The 26,210-nt window shown below is 35.5% G+C and overlaps 1 protein-coding gene across 5 annotated transcripts in view; it reads left to right on the top strand.

The window, feature by feature from the left end:
- The window catches only part of LOC136854066 (centrosomal protein of 112 kDa-like), a 227,743-nt gene that overhangs the window by 198,761 nt on the left and 2,772 nt on the right, over positions 1-26,210 (top strand). For all 5 annotated transcript variants that reach the window (XM_067130181.1, XM_067130182.1, XM_067130183.1 and 2 more), the window contains 6 exons: positions 856-1,023; positions 3,779-3,912; positions 4,221-4,407; positions 10,290-10,412; positions 14,061-14,282; positions 20,986-21,159. In XM_067130181.1, coding sequence (XP_066986282.1) covers positions 856-1,023; positions 3,779-3,912; positions 4,221-4,407; positions 10,290-10,412; positions 14,061-14,282; positions 20,986-21,159 — 1,008 coding nt within the window. The remainder of the gene's footprint in view (positions 1-855; positions 1,024-3,778; positions 3,913-4,220; positions 4,408-10,289; positions 10,413-14,060; positions 14,283-20,985; positions 21,160-26,210) is intronic.

Here is a 26,210-nt window from a genome sequence, read left to right on the forward strand (position 1 = left end):
CAGTTCCTGATTATTGTCAGTGTAAACCTTCATTGTTTATTACCTCACCATCATCGTCTCCAGTTCACAGTAGTCTATCTGTGTTTCAGTGTTCCCCAAAAACACTCCCAAGAGGAACAACTTCCACATGGTAGCAGTAAAGTCAACCCTAGAGTCTGTTTTGACGTATACATCTTTGGTTTTTGTTCACAGAATTTATGATTTATATGCTCATTTCTTTTGTACTTAAATAACTTTTCATCCAAATTTTGCCAAATCCTTTTTTACATTTTGATGCTGGTTTGTACATGATTTACCTACTGGTAAATTCTTTAAATATTTCACCATGTTATTGTTCCCAGCTAAACAAAGTACAGCTGTTTTCTTTGAACAGCTACTCTGTTTGTCATTCTGTGTTTTATGGGTATATGGTAGGTATCTTTTTATTGTAATTATAGCTTATACATTATCCATTTTGGTGTTTTGTAGGAAGTCAAGGTTTTGTACATTTGATTCAAGTATCCATTGATTATCAGAGAAGCTCAGTAATATTCTTCTCTTGGCTCAAGCATTAGGTTTTACTTTAAGTGTTGTTTTGTTTTGCATTAGTTTCACTTTTCAGTAAGTATTATGTTCATTATAATACCTGGATTGCCAAATTTTCCAGTAAGGATTAATTATTCTAGTTTTTCCCTATTTCGGATAATGTATCATAGTAACTGTACAGCACTTTTTTTCTCGAGCTACCATAGCTATGCTTATTATCCTTGGATTTTTTAGTACATGTGATCACTACATTTAGAACAATGAAAGTAATTAAATTTTACTTACTTTTCACAGTATTTGTTCATAGTAATGTGATATATATGTACTTAGACACAGATCACTGAAGCAATGGTTGCAACTGCTCGTTTAGAAGTAACAAAAGCTTGTGATGTGAAAATTCAAGAGGTTATCAAATCTTCAAGAGAAAGGACAACAATCATAGAAAATATGTATCAAGAACAGATTTCTCAGCTTAATTCCACCATTGCTAAGCTGCAAGTAAGTGCTGAGTGACATTTCAATGATTTTATCTCTCTCTCTCTCTCTCTCTCTCTCTCTCTCTCTCTCTCTCTCTCTCTCTCTCTCTCTCTCTCTCTGTATATAATATATATATATATATATATATATATATATATATATATATATATATATATATATATATATATATATATATATATATATCAGTCCCCTGTTTACGATGGGTCCGAAAAATACAATGTTCTGAGGTTATGACGCTTTTCAAATATATTCATTAGAAGGCACATGGTGTTTAGGAGCATACCTTCATACATAAAGGTGGTAGTTGTCTTTAGTTTTGGACTGTTGGTTATGGGCTTTTGACTCAGGCATAGGAATCACTAGTGCTCTGCGAGATAGTCTTTTTTCCCTATAAGGATCCTCTGACAAGTCTCGTTTCAAGGGCCCTACACCCTGTTGTGGTTCCAGTGTCTGGCAACAGTACTGGGCAGTAAGGATCACACAACAGGCAGGAATGTTGAGAAGCTTTTTTCCCCTCATTAACCCTTAAACGCCGACTGGACGTATCATACGTCAACTAAAATTGTCTGTTGGGTGCCGAGTGGACGTACCGTACATCAACTACAAAAAATTTCAACCTTCGGTCAACTTTGACTTGACCGAAATGGTCAAAAAACTCAATTGTAAGCTAAAACTCTTACATTCTAGTAATATTCAATCATTTACCTTCATTTTGCAACAAATTGGAAGTCTCTAGCACAATATTTCGATTTATGGTGAATTTTTGAAAAAAACTTTTTCCTTACGTCCACGCCAGAAATTCTTTCGTCACGTTGTCGTAATGTTTGCACCATTTTATATTAGTCGTTACATAAAGTTTTATATATGGAAATGTGCGCAATTTTATGTTGAATTCAAAAGAAAATAACTCATGGTTGTAGCTTTTATCAGTTTTGAAATATTTTCATATAAATCACGATAACTGCCAAAATTTCAACCTTCAGTCAACTTTAACTCGACCAAAATGGTTGAAAAACCCAATTATAAGCTAAAACTCTTACATTATAGTAATATGCAATCATGTACCTTCATTTTGCAACAAACTGGAAGTCTCTAGCACAATATTTCGATTTATGGTGAATTTTTGAAAAAAACATTTTCCTTACGTCCTCGCGGTAACTTGGCCGAACATCTCAGAAATTCTTTCGTCACGTCGTAATGTTTGCACCGTTTTATATTAGTTGTTACATAAACTTTTATATATGAAAATGTGCGCAATTTCATGTAGAATACAACAGAAAATAACTCATGGTTGTGGCTTTTATCAGTTTTGAAATATTTTCATATAAATCACGATAAATAGAAAAAATTCGACTTTCGGTCAACTTTAACTCGACCGAAATGGTCGAAAACTGCAATTGTAAGCTAAAACACTTACAGTCTAGTAATATTCAATTAATTAGCTTCATTTTTCAACGAACAGGAAGTCTCTAGCACAATATTTCGATTTATGGTGAATTTTTGAAAAAAACATTTTTTTGCGTCAGCTGCGTTAAATTCATGCATCATTTTGTGATAATATTTTCTCTGTGTTGCTTTGATTGTTTTACAATTTTTTATATACCAAAATCATTGCAATTTAGTGTACAATACAAAGAAAAAAAATAACCCATTAGCTTCAACCGTTTTGCTCACAGCGCGATTTGTATAAAATTATATATGAAAATTTTTTTTTGCTGTCATATATTTCAATATTTATATATGATAATGATATTTTTTTCATTTCTGATGGTTGCATACTAAACTTCAGGCAATGACAAAAAAAGGAGCCAAAAATGAACTCTTAATCTTAAAAACTAAGCGTGCTGTGATTTTTTGAAAAAAAAAGTTTTTTTCCGCTTCAGCGCTAACTCCCGAACGCCGCCAGCATACGGGAGACGTTTTTGTAAATAGAGGCTTGGCGTTAGGGGGTTAAAAAGCTTTTAGTTCGCTTGGCTGGACAATTGTTTCTCTGGTTGCACTTACCCAACATCTTCATTCAATATGGTAGTCAGCTAACTTTAACAGTAGGTAAGATTCATTCCAAAAAATGAAAAGTTTTGTGATAAAATTCATTACTGTTAAAGTGGAAGCCCACCCAGCCTCCCCACATCTTAGGGGGTGGTCATGAAGAATTCTAACAAGAATGTAAACATTCTAATGCCACCTGGTGGGAAATAGGTGATTACAGAGACAGTCCGAGTGGGTTAGCCAAGCGTTATTTTGTTTTATTTTGAATGTTGATTGTACCTAATGGCATGAACATACAAGCTAACTTTAACAGTAGGTAAGTATCCGGATAATTATTTTATCATCAAAATTTTCTTATTTATCATCCCTTCATTCCCACATCCATACTTGCTTATGCAAAATTTTTACTTGTAAAATGTGTAACAGTACAGTTCTTTTTTACATTGTCTTTTGTTGTAGAGGAGTAAAACGAATAACTTTTGTTACATTTCCATTTGCCCTTCAGTCTCACTGGAATTAAGCCAAAACATCAGAATCCATTTTTTATGAGAGAGAGAGAAACCCACTGTATAACACTGATAATGTAAAATATTGTTCATTATTTATCAGTTAAGCTTTTGCATGTACAGTATATGTATGTACATTCAAAAGTATCATGTTATATTTGGGGCATGTGCATGGTTCTTTGTTATCTGTGTTTGATTTTGGAAGGTATCTACCACAGATAAGATGGGGACTAATATATGTATATTTATTCTCTTCTCAGGCTGAGAGGAGAATTGAACATCGTAGGGATATTGTAGAAGCCGCTGATAATGAACGTCACCTGAAAGCAGACCTGTTATGTATTACCAAAGAAAATGAGGCTTTGAAAAGTGAGATTGATACTTTGAAAGAAAGGTTTGTATATATATCTAGATTGATCTATCTTTCAGATTTCATGCAGCCTTAAAATTTCAATTGCATGTTTATTCACAAGTTATGTGCCCTTAATATATCTATAATAAACTGGCAATCTGAATTGTCGTAGTGGTAAAGAATACAAGTTAGTGCATGCTAATATTGCTCACAAAGCTGACTTGGACCATTTAGCACACAATTCCTTAGTTGTAGATATACAAGAAATAAATGCTCATTGCAACTGGAGAATATAGGTTTCCATGCACTTAATTCACTTCATATACTAGTCATAAATTTACACTTCATAGGTTAGCTGCATCTGGTAATTTTGACCAGAAGTCAGTGGAACAACAGAAGGTTATCTCCGAATTAGAATCAAAGCAAAGGATGCTGTTAATAGAAGTCAGTGTTTGGAGAGAAGAAACAGAAAAGATGCAGAAGAAGGTTTTAGATTTGGAGAACCAGTTTAAGAGAGACACTGAAACAATTTTAGAGGTCTGTATATTACTTTTTTTGTCATTCATTCAGTTAGGTTTCTTTAGATGTCTGGTTTTTTTTGTAGATTCCTGTATGGAAGCCCTGCATAGCCCAGTTTTATTTTCAGAGCATAACTGAACTGTATATAATTATATGAGAGTTACAATCTGTATCTACTTGCTTTCCCTTCAGTGTTCCATAACAGACATCTTTCTTTGGATTGGCAGTCCCTATTATATATATATATATATATATCTAATTAATATATATATATATATATATATATATATATATATATATATATATATATATATATATATATATATATATATATATATATATATATATATATATATATATATATATATATATATATATATATATATATATATATATATATATATATATATATATATATATATATATATATATATATATATATATATATATATATATATATATATATATATATATATATATATAGAAGATAAACTCCTATTCATAAGGAACAAGCCTGCAGGGGCAGTTGAAAGAAGTTACAGAAAGTAATAGGAAATATAGGAGGAAGAGTTCAGTTATTAGAATGAAAAAAGATTTATAGACTGATAAGTGCATAGATAAAAATATAAATAAATTAGGAAAATACAAGATGAACAGATAAAATATAAATAAATTAGTAAAGTACAAGGTGAATTGTTTTAGGGTAGTATTGCCTTGCATCTTTGCTTAGACTTGAGATTTTAACTGCACAACATCCTCTGGGAGACTGTTCCACAGTCCAATGGTGTTAGAAATAAAAGACCTCTGGGACTGAGAAGTTTGATAGCATGGCATATTTACTGCTTATTGTTGCTGCTGTTCACAAGTCTTGTTTTTGGCATGAAAAGTGGATCATGGATCAGGTGTGTTAATGAAAGTTCTCTGTTAAAATACAGTTTATGAAAAATTAACAAAGAAGAGACCATCTGTTGATGGTTCAAGTTATAGCTGCTGGTGTTAGGAAACAGAAACCTACCACCTTGAACCACTCTGTCTAAAAGAAAAAATCTCTGGAGGAAGTAGACATATACAATTGAGAGCATTATTCTAGTAAAGGAAGGATAAATGACCTAAAACACATTATATATTGATTATATCGTTTTTATGAATATATGAGGCCTTAGTTGTAATACTTAAATTCTGTGTGGCATTTGCTGACATTTTCATTAGATGTTTCTCAAAAGTAATATGTGAATCAAAAGTTACACCAAGTATTGTCAAAGTTTCAGACTCGTTCAGCAGAGTTCCATCCTTTTGGAAGGGAGGGTGGGGTGAAAAATCAGCACAAGTTAATCAGTACTGTTTTCATTTTACTGGAGTCCAGCTTCATAGCCCACAGACTACACTATTCACTATTTCACCCCATGTCATGATTTAGGTTGAGGGCAGTTTCATTTCTCAAACTGGCGAGTTTACCGCACCCACAAGTGTTGCTTCATAAGCACACTGAACACTTGTTTTCCAGGCCAACAGCAATATCACTACAATAGGTCCTGGTTTGCTAAAGATCCTATCAACAGCAACTCACTGCTGACTATCTGTAAGGAATGATTGAAGTGATCCCAAAACATATCCACCCACTCCAAGGTTCTGAAGTTTAAAAATTAGTGCCTTATGATTTAATAAATCAAAAGCAGCACAAAAGTCTATTTGAATTACTTTACACTGAAAACTTTTGTCAAGGTTTTCTTGCAAATGGCATGCCAAATCCAAAAGAGCATTGCGGGTACCCAACTGCTTCTCATATGCATATTGACTATTAGCTAACTATCCTTTGGATTCTATGTACAGTACTTGTATAGTGGCTTAAAAAACTTTTTCCTTAACTTGGGAGAGCACAGGGAGAATAGAAACTGGAATGTAGTTACTGCAGTCTGCGGATAAGATGTTCTTTGGAACAGGCACTGTATTACTAAGCTTGTGCTCATTAGCAAAGATATACTACATTGACATAAAAAACTAGACTCCACTAATCTTGGGAGACATCACAATACTCAAAATTATTTAAATACACAGCAGATAAGAGGTGACAAATTTTCACCTTGTCTGACAGTGATGTTACATGAGAAATAATCAGAAATGGAATTGTACCAGTAACCAATGTACCATCATCAGGTAGTAGTGGTGGGATGGAAGATGAACCTGACTCAAAGAGATGTCAGTTTGGTCCACCAAAGATGAGGCTGAGTAATTTCTTAAAGTTCCCTCTTTAAGGAATTGTTGTAATTTCTTTCAGCTATGTGGTAATTTCTGTTCGTAGCACAGCAAGAAGCAACAAAAATGATGTAGTTTTCGCATGAATGATTTTGTCTCCATGTATTTTGTTCCATTTGTCATGGTAAGCTTGGCTAGATGTATCATCAACCCATGGCTGGTCATTTGTCCTGATCTTGATGACCTGTCTAGGAACATATCTTACTATAACACCCATCAGCATTTCATTCAACTTGGTCTTGGGATTCATATCAGATATAGCGTTTGAAATACTATGTGCCTGACAAGCTTCAATTATGCAATCCCAATTGACTAGATTTCAGCCAGACAGTTTTTCCAGTGATGTCATTAGGGATATACTAATTGATAGGTATGTCCATCTCAATGGTACAGTGATCTGTAGTTCCTATATACTCACAGACATTGGGCTTACCAGTAGCTGGAATATATGTGAATATGAGGTGTAATCCATTATCAGAAATATGTGTGGCTTTCTCAGTTAGCTGGACAACATCAGAGGATACAGAGATCTCAAGAGCATACTGGTCATGTTGATCAGTGGACTTTGAATTAAACCACTCATTGTGCTTTGCATTACAGTCTCCACAAATAACAAATGAAGCTTTTGGATACTTTGACTGAGCCATACTAATCCTCTCCAAGAAACAGTTATATGTAGGGTCATCAATATTTGGATTATGGTGGTTAGCAAATACATAAACATTGTAGAGCTTTCTAAAAACCTTAAAAAAAAGAACTTCATGGCAAATACACTCCAAGTTTGTCTGATGATTAATAAGTTGTTCAGACCTAGTGTATACAGCCATACCTCGTGTATGTGGGATGTTATGAAGATTAATGAATTCAGGGTCATCAAACCCTAGGATTAAAATTTTAACCTTTGACTTGTTACTACTGCATATGTCTTACATAAATACGTCACATCATACTTATGGGCACAACTCTGAAGGGCAAGAAAATTTAACTGTAAACCTCAAATATTTGAGCAAAGTACTCTGCAATTTTCCTTACAGTATTGAGTAGCTGACCCTGGGTTAAGTTTAATGTTTCCTGAAAGAATTTAAATAAACAACATAAAATTAGATGCAAGTCTAATAAATATATTAATTATAAAGAATAAGATAAAACAACAACAGTATTTACATTATGGACAATATTTTCATTAAAAGGATATGTAACACTGACCATATGCCATTAAAAAATGCCAGAAGCAACTGCTTGACAAGATGGAGCTGGGACACCTTGTAAGGCGAAAAATAAACCTGCCAAGTTTGCTGCATGAACTTTGGGAGGAATTTCAGGATGGATTTAGAAATTATAAAAAGCTGAGAAGGAAAAGATTAAGTTAAAAAGAAGGCACTTTCCTGATAATCCACCAAGCAACGTTTGCTTTCTCATCAGCGTGTCCTACACACTTTTCTAAAACACAGGGAAGCAAACAAAAAAGGAAAAATGCATGATTGTACCCTCAAGCACAGTGACATTTTTTATATTCACAAACATTAAGCTACAAATGTTGTTTAATATCTAATTATCTCATCCTCAGGAATAACCTGAAGGGAAATTATGACTGTTAAGGGATTTGTCACGACGGAGACTCAGACTCCCAATAGTGGAAACTGATGACAACAGTGATGATATTTTACCAATCAGCTGTCAAAAGAGGTACACGCTGAAACTGACTCTGCCGTACATATGCATATAAATTTCCACCATGACAGCTGATTGCTACTTTTGTAAAAAAGGGATTTTGACAAAGGAAAAATCTATTTCTGAGGGAGGCCCCGTGTCACCTGGTGACCCTCCCAGAAGCTGCTTTCCCCCCCTACTTGCACATGCCAAGCCTGGGGGTGGTGCTAGTCTGGAATGAGTGTAGGTGGCGCTGGAGTCGCCGCTTGGCGGGCGGGTGAGTGTGGAGCTGGTACGGCTCTTCGCTCTTTCCGGGGGGTTTTGACATGGGAATGTCTGTCGAGTGTAGCTCTGTGGTTGTGATTCTTTCACTCACCCTTGGTAATACCGACGTCTTCCATATAGAAGACGATCGATCTGGGGGTAGTAACTCCAGCATTCCTGAAAGCTTTTTTCTCTGGTATACTTAGCAATATTTATACCTAGAAATTCGTGTTAGTATGGAATTTCACCAGGTGACACGGGGCTGAGCTCAGAAAGTAGCTATTTGTGAATTTTTTGTCATGCACACTGTAACATTTTGTATATTTACAAACATTAAGCTGTAAATATCATTTAATATCCAATTCACTCAACCTCAGAAATAACACTGAAGGGGAATTACAATTAATAGGTAATCTGTCACAAGGGAGATTCGAACTCTCAACAGTGGGAACCAACATCAGTGATATTTTACCATTCATTTGTCAAGAAAGTTATAAATTGATACTGACTCTGTCTGCCATACACTAACAGTTAAAACATATATGGTGAATGCCCCCAATATAATTAACAAAGAATGTCAAGTTTTGTATACAAATTAAAGAAATTTTGTAAGTTTATAATTTTTTTTATTGTAAAATTTCTCAAAAGGTGTAATTTAATAATAAAATTTTTGTCATTAATAAAGACAACTCTTTTGGGCTACTCCTGTGAGAGCTAAATAAATTAGTTCAGTAGTCTGGCAAAAATACTAATAATTCAAGGGTGAGGGTAGTGATCATACACCTTGGGGACATGGCTCACACTTACTGTGATTTGACTTTTAGGATCATTTGAACACAGTAACACGAAAGACTTACTCTAGATGCAGGTAAGCAGGCCCTGATTCCCTTGTTTGGTCATGATCTCTCTTGATTATCATTTCTCAGCCATCAAGATGGGAAAACTGCATGTTGATTTAATGACTGGTGTGCCTGATGATTACATCCCTTTGATGTCTTTGCTACCATACATTTAAGGCCTAAGAATGCAAACATCTTATTTGGCAACATGCCCAGGTTCTTGACCTCTACAGCCATTACTGCACCCATTCAGAACTTTGGGTCCTTTGCTAATCTCATCCCATTAGCTCTCAATCAGACCTATCATTCCAATGAGCTGCCCAGTTTCTTTTCTTCAGCAGCTCGAGCCTCCCTCCTTACATGGTGATTCTGGCAGTCATAGGTGATGAGTTTGTATGGGAAACAAATGTAATTTTTCAAAATAAATTCTTTCTGCATACAAACCCATCATTTATATATGGTCTCACCTCCCTTCTCCTTCTTGTACCCATACGTAGATTGAATGAGAAGTGATGTCCTTACCAGTGTAAAAACAGTTATGAGCATGGCCAGCTGTCACTTAGCCAGCAAATGATTTTCTAATTGTTATTTTGGAGAGGATTGTCAGAGATTCATGAAGACACAAATAAGGCAATTATTAGTGAGGGTTTATATATAAAAAAGGGATTTTGACAAAGGAAAAATCTATTTCTGAGGAAGGTCCCGTGTCACCCGGTGAAATTCATGCTACAATGGAATTTCACCGGCTGACACGGGACTGGACTCAGAAAATATTTTTTCTTTTTAAACTAAATGTTTTTTCAGTCTCAGATACCATTGCCACCTGTAATATGCAGTTTACTAATTCCAGTAATGCATATGTGATTTCTGCTTCTATATCTTTGTTTTTTGCAGGAATCCAGAAAATTAGAACAGAGGAGGATGGATGAGATGAAACTGAGATTTGACCAAGAACACAACAGTTACAAGAAAGTTATTGATACAATGAAAGAAAAAATTGCAAAAGTGTCTTTAGAGGTAACTGATTTTTGTTACTCAGTCATTGATGTAGAGGGAAAGCAATTAGGTTCACATTCTCAGTTTGGAGATTATTTCCCTCACCAGATAACACCCTACCATAGTGATGGACAAGATTTCATAAAGGTATCCCATTCAAATTTAAGCTTCAATACAATACAGAATGACTGAAGCTAAATAGTGTGAGTTAGTGTGGTCCCCTGTAACCCATCTGATCTACTTTCCTCTTATATTGTTTGTCTGTGTGTTTTTCACTTGTCCAAGTTTCTATCCTACCTGGTGAACGGGTTAATCATATACATTTATTTTAGCAGGAGAAAGGTGGAACACTAAAAATAACTTTTAGTACTACCTATAGTACATCACACAAACACAAGCTGCTGTCAGGAAGGGGTGTATTTTTTTCTTTGACACTGTTAACCATAAGTTAAGTGACCTCCTTTGATCCTATATCAGGCTAACTTTATATCCCTTTTCCTTCTACAGACTTAGCATTTTATATGTATATTTTATTTGTTGATCAATACTTTAATATATCTTACAGTACTTAGTTCAACTCTTGGGACCTAGCATATGGAGGTATGTTACAAGTAGTTGATTACTTGGTGACTCATCTAGGCTGCCTTGTTTCAGTATTATTATGATTATATATGTTCTTTTTTCTATTTCCTCACTAAGAATTTGTTAATATGGCTTTTACTGCCAATGTAGACTAGTATGTGTAAAACAGATCAAACTTTAAAAGGCCCATTAACAGTGTCAGTAGCTAATGGAGCAAACATGGTAAACTCTGGGATGAAGCAATTACTGTTTGTGCAATAGCTGTTATTGAGGCTGATGACTCCATCTCTTTTCACTTCTGATTTATCCCCAAGTTGTGCATAACGTATGCTCTTTTGCATGTGATGATGCTAACCTCTTTGTTACCAAGAACTGCTTCGTCCACTATTATCCTTTCTTATCTACATAGTCCATAAACATGAGTCCAAGGTACTGCAGTGCATATGCAAATGGGCTTCTCATCTATAATGGAGTGATTGGCACATGCACAGTGATGCTTTTTTAAGTAACCCAGGGTTCCCCTCTCTCTTTCTCTCACCTTATTTGTTATTAATCTCTGTCACTGTTGCATGCCACATTTGGGGTGTCTTACCATTGCATTGTTTACGAAGAGGTCTGTTAATAAGGCCTAGAAAGTAGATATATAACACTGTATTCATAGCAACTGGAGGGTCTTTGATGCTGCTAAGTATAAAGTGTGAATGAGTTGTTTATTCCCACCATTAGAAAAGCTCAAAAGAAGATTGAAGAGGCAATAAGGTTATGTGGAATACAAAATATGAGTTCTAGGTAGGAAATTTTGTACCCTGTTTATTAATTATTAATTACATTAGTGTCTTAATTTATATCATCAATTACCATTGTAGTGATGCCAGATAACATATTAATTAATTCATACCCTAAACCCTTCAAGGCATCATAATAAAATATGCTTTAGAAAATGCTTCAGGGTTACTGCTACATTAAGAACTGAAAGGTTTGATTTTATATTTGTTAAGTTAGCAAAACCTTATTGTTGATGCAAGAACCTGGTCTTGTGGGATTAGAAAATTTCCAAGACACCCTTAATATGTGAAGACCCATCCTCCTGCTTCATTGTTGTATTCCTTCCTCCAAATATGACATATGTTTAAGCCCCTTGACGAAGGACTAATTATTAACTGTAAGGGGTCTTAATACTGTCTTTGTAACATAAGACCAGTGCACTCAGTAACAGACTGCGGCATTAACTTTTCTGGTGAAGAATGCAGTACAGTAGTATGGATTTTTCTGTGCTGGAAGAATACCCAGATCCCAATATCATTACAGTGAAAGATTATTGGAAATCCTTCAACCTAAATGACTAAGTAAGTAACATCATGGAGAAATGGCAGGAGATTACTCACTAGATACTAAAGCATGGGTGGAGAAAGTTGCTTTCTTGTGTAAACCCCCCTGCTGCCTCAGTCATTCACTGATGTCTTTCAGTTAGCTGCAGAAGTTGGTAAGTGTAAACTTGCACTGAAAATTTAGCAGATTTTCCAAGACATATATCTTTTTGATATAAATATTGTATTGACAATTGATGATATCACTGAGAAAGTGCAAGAGATACTAAAAAGCAAAAAGAGAATGTAATGTTAACTGTAAGTAGGATCTTGAAGCTATTGATAATGTTAATTATTGCTTTGTTAATATTAATTTGCCAGCAGAAGACCATGCCAATAAATATATCAACACTGGTAGGGTCAGCATGATTTAGGGACACACTGATAGGAAAAGTAATTGCAGCAATGAGTGAGAAAAGTACTGAAGTCATTTCTTCAGAGCTCCATCACAACAGCCTGGACTGTCATCTTCACAGCCAGGACCATTGTCTTCGTTTTCACAACCCAAACCATCATCCCCGTCACAGCTAGGGCTGTCTACTTGATCACCACTGTCAACACTATGTACTTCAGCATCATCATCTGCTGCCTCACCAGCACATTCATCATTATGAGAAGCCTCACCACCATCACCACAGGCTGCCTTACTACCACTGTCACCACCTGCCGCCTGCTGCTTTACAACCACCTTCACCGCCTGCTGCCTTACCACCACCTTCACCATCTGCTCCTTACCATCACCTTCACCATCTGCTGCCTTACCACCACCTTCGCCACCTGCTGCTGTACCCTCCCCTCATCTTCACTCTCTGAAGTCTCACCACCACTTTCACCATCCACTGTGCAGTCTCACCATCATTTTCTCCATCCACTGCATCACCTTTACATTCACTTTTCTGTTATTTATTATACATAGAATTACAGTTTCCTTACACCTCACCTTTACTGACCAGACTTTTTCTTTTGCTATTTTCCAGTCACATCACATTAAGCTGTATTTTGCTTAATCTGATTTTCAGTCCTCTCCAGCATTGCACTCTTCCATCTTTCGAACATCTGTAAAACCTCTGTATGGTTCTGTCACCACAAAATCATGTATGTAACATTAAACTAGGGAGAATGAGGATCTTCTCTACACCCTGATATTTATGTAGGATGCCTGTGATTTCCCATTTTGTATTAGATTTTATGCTTAAGAAACTGTATGTTATTGGAAAAAATATCACCTCTGGTCTTAGTGATAAGATATCATAAGGCCTTAGCCCTCTTCTTGCCCCACAGTGCCCACTCCTATGTACTGTACCTGGTCTTTGACATTCCATGAAATCTGCTGTGTGCCTTCCATATGAAATGTTTCAAGAATTATAAGTCAGGCCAGGTTACACTGATTATATGGAGAATAACAGCAACAAGCACCAGTCATCATTTGAGGTGCTGTACACTTTACTTGACTGTAGGGGCCAGGTGACTACTCCATAGATAGTCATATACTTCCACCTTTGCTAAATTTGATTTAGGAATCTATCTCCTTACACTTGATGTGGGTGGTATTGATGTCCTCGGAAGTTGAATAATGATAAATATGTTCTCTTTCATTATGCTTAAAGTTCCCTTTTGATGAAGTATGCTCCATGAATAGTGTATGTATTTGAATAAAATGTGAAATTAAATTAACAAGAAATAATAAATTGAGAATTGAAGTATGCCTCACATTTTTTAGAATGAAAAGTTGAAAGGATGTACATCTCAAATGGAGAAAGAATTACAAGAATGTTATGTGAATCAAGATTTGTACAATTCATGGGAAAGAGAAATAGCTTCGCTAAGAACTCGGCTTCGGGAATCAACATCTAGGCTTATAAAGGAAAAAGAAGAGCATCATCAGTTACGAAGTAGGCTTACTAAGGAATTATCAGAGTTGAAGAATCAGAATGAAAAAGAGGTAATTTTGTTATTTCTTTCAGTATTTTATTAGTTACTTTTTATTTGTCTTGGCTGTGTAGTATTTAAACTGTGTTTTTTAAATGTACTATACATTTGTTGTATAGTGTAAAAATCGGTTGTTATACTATGCCAGTTGTTTAATAATTTTTTGGACATTTTTAGTACACCAGCATATTTGAGTCATTTAGGGAGCAGCTGCCCTAATTAGTATTATGTATATCAGTCTCCAGCCAGTGCTTCTGATAAGCACATGTGATAATTCAGTAGATACAGTTTCATATATCAGAGTATATGTACTTTAGTCGTATGCACTTGAAGCACCTAAATTCTACTCCTTTGAAGATGACTATTTCAATTATAAATAAGATCACAAGATACTGCAAATGATCTTTGAAAAAACTAAAATAGCAGTGCTTGTAAGTTTACATTTTAGTTAAATCTTATCCATTAATAATAATAATAATAAAAATAATAATACAGGCAGTCCCTGGTTTATGACGGGGATTCTGTTCCTACGCCACGTCGTAAGGAAAAAATCGTAATCCGAAAAATCCTCGAAAATCATCAGAAATCCTAAGAAAACCTTACTTTTAATGCTTTGGGTGTATTGAAAACAATGTAAACTGCATTTTTATTGAGTTTTTCATTTAAAAAAATCCAAATTTTGATTATTCTGCCATTTTGTAGCCAAATTTCTTCCATGGGATTGGCGTCGTAAGTGTTGTAACCCTGGAACATGTGTCGTAAACCAGGAAATAATTTCTGATGAATATATTTGAAAAGCGTCATCACCTCGGAACATCGTAAGTTGGACCCATCGTAACCTGGGGACTGCCTGTACAGTAATAATAATATTTTATTTATTTATTTATTTATTTTTTTGGTCAATCACAGTCATCCTATTCAGCTGGGTGGTTTTTATAGTGTAGGAGTCTTGGTTGCATCCTGCCACCTTAGATGTCCGTCACTCTTCTCACTATGTGCACTGTTTTTAGTAGCACGTTCTTCTTCATGAATCCTGGAGCTGCTTTGGCATCTAGTTTTTCCAGATTCCTTTTCAGGGATCTTGAGATCCTGCCTAGTGTTCCCATGATTATGGGTACAATTTCAACTGGCATATCCCATATCCTTCTAATTTCTGTTTTCAGGTCTTGATGCTTATAAATTTTTTCTCTTTCTTTTTCATCTACTCTGGTGTCCCATGGTGTTGCGACATCAATGAGTGATACTTTCTTCTTGATTTTGTCAATCAGTGTCACTTCTGGTTTATTGGCATGTAACACCCTATCTGTTCTGATACTATAATACCAGAGGGTCTTTGCCTGATCGTTTTCTATCATTCCCTCAGGTGGGTGTTCGTACCACTTATTACTGCAAGGTGGCTGGTGTTTCTTGCACAGGCTCCAGTGGAGGGCTTTTGCTACTGAATCATGCCTCTTTTTGTACTGGTTCTGTGCAAGCGCTGGACATTCGCTTGCTATGTGGTTTATAGTCTCGTCTTTCATGTTGCACTTCCTGCATATGTTATTTCCTTCTATTGTTCTTTGGACATATCTGGTTCTTGTGGCCTGATCTTGTGCCGCTGTTAGCATTCCTTCTGTTTCCTTCTTGAGTTCTCCCCTCTGTAGCCATTGCCATGTTTCATCACTGGCCAGTTCTTTAGTGTGTTTCATGTACTGTCCGTGCATTGGTTTGCTGTGCCATTCCTCTGTTCTGTTTTTCATTCTCCTGTCTCTGTATATTTCTGGGTCTTCGTCTACTTTTATCAGTCCTTCTTCCCATGCACTGGTTTCCAGATATTGCCCCAGTGCTCTGCCCTCGATGGTAACGCAGTCCTCTATGCTTAGCAGCCCTCTCCCTCCTTCCTTTCATGTTATGTATAATCTGTCTGTAATTGCTCTTGGGTGTGATGCTTTGTGTATTGTCATTTGTTTCCTAGTTTTCTGGTTTATGCTGTGGAATTTAGCTTTCGTCCACTCCACTACTCTGCTGTATCTGATAACTGGTACTGCCCATGTGTTTATGGCGTTCGTCATGTTTCCGGCATTGAGTTTTGACTTGAGTATTCCCTTAAGTCTCTGCATATATTCTTTCCTGATCGTGTCTTTCATCTCTTGGTGTTTTTTATCCTCTCCTTGTAGTATTCCCAGGTATTTGCATCCTGTCTCATATATGTGTTTGATGCTATTCCCATCTGTTAGCTGTATCCCTTCAGTCCTTGTCACTTTGCCTTTTTGTATGTTGACCAAAGTGCATTTTTCTATTGCAAACTCCATCCTCATGTCCCCAGATACAATCCTTTCAGTCTGGATTAGGGTATCTATTTCCTAGATGAACTTACCATGTTGTTATTATTATTATTATTATTATTATTATTATTATTATTATTATTATTATTATTATTATTACAGTAACTCACTAAGATGACAGATAAAAGCGTCCAAGCCTACGCCAATACAAAAGAAACTCTGATATATTGTTGTATTTATACACGAATGCATGTTTTTGCTATAGAGTGAAGTATATTTAACCCTGTACGCCTTAAACTAAAACGCTTATAACTGCTTATTTTAACAGTTCACTGCCTAATTTAATAGTTCAAACAAATATATACCTTAAATAATCATACTAAAACAATTTAATATTTCAAACAAAAATACACCCCAAACCATCATCCCAAAACACCCAAAGTCATTTTACATTTCCCTCCTACAACTGTTACTCTTAGTTATATACACCCCTAAAATGCTTATAACAGTGATTTGCTAATTTTTTAAAATATTAATGTAAGCACAGGAAAATATCTATACTGTACAGGTTTACGATCTCTTATCCATGATTCTAAAAACTGAAAAGCTTAAAAACTGAAATATTTTCTAGAGAAAATAATCATTTGCAAAGGTTATAATAATGATGATTTAAATAAAGGTTGTTTTGCTTGTTGTATCCAATTACAATATTTTGCATGTACGTATTATTATCATATTGTTACTGTATGGTATCACAAAATATAAAAATTGCCATCGTACGCCATTTGCATTTGATATTGTATATTCTCAAAGTCTCGGCTGATTGAAAACTACCAAGACACCGGTGTCTTGGTGTTACAGACAGCTCATTGCCATTATTTGCTAGAAGAAACATAATTCAGAGATACTTTTTCTCGTAAATTAACAAAGTTGGGTTTAAAACATGTGCATTACTTTATTGTAAAAGCAGTAAGTGTGATTTCACCAGTTCCAGACATCACTTTCACCTATTCCAGTACATTTTACAGCCTGTCCTTTATTCATTTTATTCAGCTTGGGATATAATCTGCAGCTTTAATTTATGAAGGATGAACAAATATGTATATAATTTTTACTTATGGAAGCCACCATTGAGAATTGGCAAATTTTAACAACTTGTCTACTTGATAGTTACGGTAAATGACGTCAGAATCAGCTGTTCATTTTGGTACAGGTTGATAATCTTTCATCCGGAATTCTAAAAACCAGAATTTTCTAGTGGAGGGTGGAGCAGCATCATAAGTATAGTGGTTGATGAAATGCTGAGAGAGAGAGAGAGAGAGACTTGAACTGGTTAGGTTGTTACACCAACATATCGATTTGCAGAAGTTGAATAATAGTTGTGCAGGTCCTCAGCTTATGGCGGGGGATCCATTCCAGCGCTGCGCTGTAAGTTGATTTCCACTGTAAGTTGGTGTTTTGCCATTATCGGTGCTGTAAAACACCACTAACAGTGCTTATTGAGCTCCATAAGATCGAATCCGCTGTAAGTCGATGACGCTTAGTAGCATTGAGAATAATGAAAATTTTAATCAAACTGTTGTTTTGCTGTGTCTAATGATATTGCATGTATTGTTATATTACTGTATTACAAAATATGAACAGAGCGATCATGTGCCCTTTGCATTTTGGTTTTGTTTACATTCTGACAATCATCGGCCGAGTGCGTTTTACCGACATCATCACTGTTTAGTTTCCGAATTAAACTTAATTCAGAGAGACATTTCTTTCGTAAATGATCAAATCTGGGTTTCAAAATTGCAACTAAAAGCAAACCCCAGTTAACGGCGGGGGTTCCATTCTCGGCCGAGAGCTGCTAACCGAAAATCGTCGATAATAGCACTGATAAACCGGTTAACTGGTTATTGGTGCCAATAAACCACTTACCAACGCCAATAAACCGCTTACTGACGCTGATAAACCGCTCACTGGCACTGAAAAACACCTACTGGCGCCAAAAGTCTCGTTGACGACGTCACTAGCCAAGCACCGAAACGCCATTAACTGATGCCGCCGGTAATTGGGGACTGCCTTTTATTTATAAACACGGTAAATTAAAGTACTGTACATGTGTGATTTTGTCAGTTTCAGGCATTGCTTTTGCTTCCAAATTGTTTTGGAGTCTGCTCATTATTCATTCTTTAGCCACAGCTATAATAACTGTTGCTTCAAGTTAATGGTATACTTTCTTAACACCTTCTTCTCCATTACATGACGGATGAATAAAAATGTATTTTATTTTTATTCATGGAATTACATTGAAAATAAGCAAGTTTTTAACAAGACTACTGTAATGCAACTCTTAATAAACATGTTAGTTATGGTAATTAACATCAGGAAACAGTTGTTTATTAATATAAACTGCAGGACAGTGAAAGCTTTAGCATATTTTTAAGAGTTAAAAGCAATGTAAAATTAATAGAGAAACAGTAACAATAATGCAAGGGTTGCTGGTAAGCGAGTGGTGTACCCTCTAAGAGCGCCTGATTTGAAAAAACAGTTTGGCTCTCAATCCGGAGGCAAAAACCCTCAAATCACTATTTCCATTTTGCACCGATATATCAGCAAGTACGATATACCACAGTCCAATATCTCGGTGTACTGCTTATTATTATTATTATTATTATTATTATTATTATTATTATTATTATTATTATTACAGCCAGTCCCCGGTTATCAGCGGGCTTGGTTATCGGCAATCCAGTTTTCGGCACTTGTCTATTGACGAAAATTGGCAATTTTCAGCACCGATATGCGCCAATTTCCGCTTATCAGTGTCATGAATTCGATATTGGCATCGATACATAACTGACAGAGGTGTTGATAACCAAAAATCAGCAATTTTCGGTTATCGGTGATTTTCACTTATCGTCATGCTGTCAGAACAGAACCCCTGCCAATAACTGGGTACTACTACTACTACATAGAGTCTTCTCTGTTCGTCTTACAATCTTCTTTTGATCAGTATGTAGCTGGTATATCAAGTTTCCTAAGGACTTGTAAAGATTTCAGTTGTGTTAGGTTTATTTCCTCTAATGCATTGACAGCACACTGGCATTGATTTATGACAGTATGAAAGCGATTGAATTGGGATACATGATGCACAGGTATTTATAGCAGGCGGAATGTTTACAATTGGTGGACTGGTTAGTAGGCTGAATTTTAATTGTTCGTGGGTTGGTGACGAAATCTGGAGGTGTTTTGATCTTTTAGGCCTAACTGGTGTTGCTGGCTCGAGCTGGGTGTTGGCTCGGGTGTCCCCCATTGGATGGTTGGTATCATAGGCTGTCCAGGAGACATGTCGTCAACATCCGGTGCTCTCTCTCTCTCTCTCTCTCTCTCTCTCTCTCTCTCTCTCTCTCTCTCTCTCTCTCTCTCTCTCTCTCTCTCTCTCTCTCTCTCTCGATGAGGTTTGGTGTTGACTGATTTCTTTTATTTCTCCTTATGTTGGTGGGGAGAAATTCTGTTTCTTTCACCGTGTTAATGCATGGCTTTTTTCCAATACTGTATATGGAGTGCCTCGAGAAACAGTAGGCATTGTCAGTCCAGTGTTTGGTCTATAATTTCTGTGTTCTGTATAAGTTCAGCTTTTTCTGGTCTTTCATTATGATTTTCTGTATAATGGTTAAAAATTACTCCTTCTTGAAGGTGGCAGGACAGACACATGGAGAGTCTGGTAGTGGTCATCCCAATATATGACTGATGGTATCCTTCCACTGGGCATGTAAATTTGCATATGACACTACTTCCCTTTACAGATGTTTCTGGGGTTGCTGGGTTGTTTTTAAGAAGTAGCTGGTTAGTTTTTATGTTTTTATAATAAACTGTGAGGTTGATCTTATCCCCTCAAGCAGGGGGGGAGACATTTTTATTTATTATTTGCATGATCGCCTTTTCATCCTCTAAATATTTTGGTGCATATAATTATTATGTTATAGTTTTATGGACCCACTTTGGTCGTTGTTGGTGTCCGTTGTACTTTCCCGGTGTCAGTTATTTATGAATTCTTGGGTTTGTCGTTCAACCATAGGAGTTACGAAATTGTTATTTATGAGAATTTGTGTGGACCTTTTGTTCTTTCCTGGTTTCTCTCCAAGTGGAGCAGTGTGTGAGGGCACAATGGATGAAGGCATCCACCATAGACCTTTTAAACTCAAGAATCCTTAATTAACTGGCACCGAGAAAGTACAGTGGACACCAACAGTGACCAAAGTGGGTCAATAATACTATACTACAAACATTATATGCACCAAAAATATTTAGAGGATGAAAAGGCAATCAGGAAATTAATAAATGAAATTGTTTCCCCCGCTGTAGAAAGGGATAAGATCATCCTCATAATTTATTATAAAAACATGAAAACTAACCTGACAGAACTTGTTTGTGTGATCGTACAGTATAAAATTTTTACAGATGATGAATTATCGGCTACTTATGGAAAGGGAGAAGTCTATTGCCCTTTCTTGTGCAGCAATGAATCATGAGGAAGAAACCATGGCCCATTTGAGGGGTGTTGAAAATTGTTATCAAGAATTATTCAAGACACTGCAGTCCCACTTTAAAGTTCAGATTGATGAATATAAGAAGGTTTGTATACAGTATTTCAGTGCAGTGATTTAGTAAAGTAAACTATTTCTAAGATTAATTAATCATGTTAATACTGTATAATTGCAGAAGTTGAAATATAGACTATTGTAGTTTTGATACTGGATATAATTTCATCGATGTGATGAATGGTCAGATACTGTAAGGAAGTGATAATTGTAATCTTTGATAAAAGATTATAATTAACATTACTTGGCAGTGAATATACTGGGAATTTATTATGTTCATTTTCTGTACAGTTCTCAACATATCTGAAGTCATGCTTGTATGTCTATATATTGCCCTGCAACCATTCTAGGTGGAGGAACAGTAGGTATCTGTAAACATTTTTCTCAATACATGGTACCATAAACATCAAACAGTTGATCCAACAACCTTATCTAGATGAAACATTTGAGTAATTCCTTATAGTGACAAGCTCTGCCCTGTTGCCTGCTAAAGCTTATGCTAAAAGACAGATTGAGATTACTTTGTACTGCAGCTGACTTTGTTAGGTTACAACCCTACTACTTTTTAGAAGAATGTTTTGTCATAAGCCAAGAGACCTCCTCTCAAGAGTAAAGACACAGCTGTGGAGATATTAGACAGGTAGAAAATATGATATATTAGAAGCTACAGCAGTATTTGCTTTTTTCTGTCTTGATTACAGTTAATCTTTCCACTGAAGGCAGGGATTGGACAGGCAACGGCAATTGCTGTTCTTTATAGATCTTGGCTAGGCATTCTCACCAAGGGATTTGCTGTGGTAGTTGTTAGCTTGGAATAGGGACTAAACAACCAATTTATCCTGCCGAGGCAACTTGGTTGCTCATGCACCTTTAACAGTAATGCATCAACATCTGCCATAACTATTTAATCAACCTGGGCAGGCCTTCATTTTACCTTTTACAAATAGTAGTGTCTTATATGTTCCTCCATGTTTTCAGGTAAGATTTTTGAGTAACTGTTGTAGTGTCATTCCATTTTCTGGCTGGAGTTGATGTTAATATTTTCATTCATTCTGTCATTTCTACTTTCTCTAGAATTTTTTTCTGAGTATGAGCTTTGGTGATTATGTGTTTAAATTTATGCCGACGTCAAATTTTGTTCCCTCCCCTAACCTAATAAATTTCACTCATGCAATATGGTGAACTTATTTATTTTTTGAGAATTTCAAACCACTCCAGTTATTCTCCACTTCATTAGCTGTGCTAAAAGGTTTGATTTATGAAAGTTTGGTGTGAAGGTCTGACACTGAAACTATTTTGTTGTTCAGTTCATGTGTGTTAATATGTAAGCTTGTTTAGTTCTTTGTTTAGCATAGACTCATGGTTTAGGCTACTTGAGTTTCTCTTATATATTAATATATTCCCCTGACACCCTTTTATTTTCTTTGAATATTAAAAGTCTTCTTAGGTAATAACACTCACATTTAATGACTATTGTAACCAGCAAGACAAATAACAAGGGCCTCATGTGGCTAGTGCCTTTGTTAATCTTTTTATTTCATCTCATGCGTTATTCACCTGTCATGTTTGTCTTTTTGTAACCCATCCATCATGATAAGCCCATATTTGCAGTCTCGTTATTTTTTCTGTATGCCAAACAGAAGAAGAATGACAGTCAGTGCATGCACCACCTGGAACCTCAGGAAAAAACCGACACCATCTTCATTGTTTGTAAATCTGTAGCTGTGTTACAGCTCTGTGCAGAATGTCCTGTTTGTTTGGTTAGCCACTTATCAGTTATCATTACTCATTCATTTATATCTTTGTCAGAGCTAATTCTTCATTTTTATTTCAGCCCTTTTTCACTTTTTTGCATAGTAATGTAGTGTAAAAGGTGATTTCTCAACTTCTGAGGTCTTTTCATAATTTGCAGTGTGTTGTTGTAATCTAGAATATTTTCTGTATTTAATCTTCTATATTGGAGTTTTGGTTTTAGGTGCATATTCTTGGTGTTGGAGTTTTGGTTTTTTGTACATTAACAGGTTAATTAGTTACAAACTTATTCAAAACATAGTGACCACATAAAAAAGACAAAAACAAAATATTATTATTATTAGTAGAGTGAAGGGTAAGTTTCACGTTTTTTCTGCTTTGCTTTATATTTTTTTATCTGGATGTTTTTGTATTTTTATTTTCATATTTTTGGTGTAGCCTGTTTGTGCTTATTTTCCTGAATGTTTATTTTGCACAAGACATACAGATATGGTAGTTTGTGCATATTTTCATTATGACAAACTAGTATTTATTGTTTGAAAAACTATTTATTCTAGTCTGTTTTATGTTTATGGCAAGGCACATTATTCAGAAAGAGATATACTTTTGTTTTATTATGTGTTTGTGATTATGTGCATGGTATACAAATACAGATATAACTTTTAGAATTGCATTTTTGTATACAGGTATTTTAAAGAGTAACGTTGCACTAAAGTGTGTTTTTCCATTCATAGTGAAATGCTCATAATGTGGAGAGAGAGAGAGAGAGAGCTTATTTCAGTTCTTTATGATTCAGAGATAGCCTGCTTATCTTTTGTTTATTGTTTTAAATCTGTTGCATAATACAATAGATGTTAACTGTTGATACTAGACTATAAAAAACAATTGAAATAAAAACATGTTCACTTTTATTCATATAATGGTTATTGTGATTCACTAAAATGGGTTAGATTTGTTTCCTCCTTTTTTAATATTGCTCTCCAGTAGAAATGAACTGCAAACCATATGTCTGACTGCACCATGGTTTATTTAATACAAAGTGCTCACATGGGTATTTTATGGCATCTTGTGAGAGTATTGTGTATGAATTTAATCCAATAATATACTTGTGATAATACTATCCAGTTTCTAAATTGATTTATCAGTTGGAGCATTTTGCTTATTGTACAATTGACAGCTTTGCATAGATTTGGCTTAAAAAGAATGCTAGAGGCCAAGTTAGTTAGTTAGTTATAAATGATTTGTTTAACCAGACCTCTATATAGTATAAGGTAAAATCTAATGGCACAAGGCTAGTTAATCAAGCTTCTATTTTACTAATTTAAATTTTATTGTTTACAATTTGAAAGTTATTGAAAAGCTATTGGTCAGTGATAATTCAATAAGTGTGAACTTTGGGACCACAAATATATATGCATATGGATGTTAAGCATAACATATATACAGTATACTTCTGATCAAATCCCTAAAACTTAAAACCCAGGAAATTGGAGGGTCAGTTACACTTTATACCTATAGCTTACCAGGACAAACTTGTTTTTCCATTTCTCCGAGTAACCCATTAGATGAATGAGGCTTGGTTTGTGACTCACATGGTCCCCAGGTATCCTCCTAGCACCTACCTATCCTTGTGAAAAACCTTGGCTAATTATGAGGGATAAGGTTATGATGAAACAAGTGGATTTTTAAAACAGACTAGTTTTTCCTTCAAACTTATCTTGTGAACAGTGGAGTGCATTGGTTCTTACTCAGAATTTCATGTAGTGCATGCATGGACCATTGTTTGTCTGTTGATCCAAGGACATTCAGGACTATGGATGAGGGCTAGTTGTGACAGATTTTGTGTTATAAAAGTTGTTTGCAAACCTACTTTTTTCAGCCCTTGTCGCCTTATTGTGTTTTTTCTGTACTGCTTCATTGGTTCAACAATTCCAGGATTGCAACAAAGGCAGCCTATGAATGATAAAGTTGGCTATAAAGTTTACTAGAAACTAAATGTACAAAAACCTCGAGAGCCTTTTAAGTTGTCCAGCACATTTCCAGGGGTTCCATGGTAATCCTGCGATGTTTCAGCTTTATGCTTGGAGGTCATCGAGCAGGGTCTTAAGAGATTGAGGTTTTTCACAGGAGTTAGCAGCTGCAATCTTAGAGTACTGCAGGAGTGAGCAGTTGCAATCTTATGAGTAATGCTGGGTTTCAACAAAAATCTTTACAAGGCCAAGTGGACCTGATTCTGTGGTTTGTGTATTGAAAAGTGTATTTATCTGCTCAACCCCACTATTCCTGCAATAGCAAACTTTCTTCTTTCCCTCTGCTGCCACAGGAAGTTATGTGTCTCTGGTATTAAGGATTATATTTCTACCTTTTTGCATGTGTTTGAGTATCAAATTCTAGACGTGGTTGTTTGCTGGAGCTGAAGAAGTTGATTCAGCATTTTAGGAAGAGGTTCCATGAAGGTTGCTTCAGCCTCCAACCTGGGATCTTACTTAGTCTCTCTAAGCCACCATATGAACTTCTTCAAGAGTAGTTTCAGAGGCATAGAAACCGAAACAACTTTTAATATTCAAGAAGAGGCAAAATATAAGGGGTGTCCAGCATAGACTAGTGTCTTGTAAAAGGGACCTGCTGTGTTATTTAACCCTTAAACGCCTAATGGACGTATCATACATGGACTAAAATTGTCTGTTGGGTGCCAAGTGGACGTACCATACGTCGACTACAAAAAATTTCAACCTTCGGTCAACTTTGACTCAACCGAAATGGTCGAAAAACGCAATTGTAAGCTAAAACTCTTACATTCTAGTAATATTCAATCATGTACCTTCATTTTGCAACAAATTGGAAGTCTCTAGCACAATATTTCCATTTATGGTGAATTTTTGAAAAAATCTTTTTTCTTACGCCCGCGTGGTAACTCGGCCGAAAATTTCAGAAATTCTTTCGTCCTTTTGTCGTAATTTTTGCACTGTTCTATATTAGCCGTTACATAAAGTTTTATATATGAAAATGTGCGCAATTTCATGTACAATACAACAGAAAATAACTCATGGTTGTAGCTTTTATCAGTTTTGAAATATTTTCATATAAATCACGATAACTGCCAAAATTTCAACCTTTGGTTAACTTTGACTCGACCGAAATGGTAAAAAAACGCAATTGTAAGCTAAAACTCTTACATTCTAGTAATATTCAATCATTTACCTTCATTTTGCAACAAATTGGAAGTCTCTAGCACAATATTTCGATTTATGGTGAATTTTTTGAAAAACTTTTTCCTTACGTCCAGCCAGAAATTCTTTAAATCACGTTGTCGTAATGTTTGCACTGTTTTAT

This window comes from Macrobrachium rosenbergii, chromosome 28 (genome assembly GCF_040412425.1).
Source record: "Macrobrachium rosenbergii isolate ZJJX-2024 chromosome 28, ASM4041242v1, whole genome shotgun sequence".
Taxonomy (NCBI): Eukaryota; Metazoa; Arthropoda; class Malacostraca; order Decapoda; family Palaemonidae; genus Macrobrachium; species Macrobrachium rosenbergii.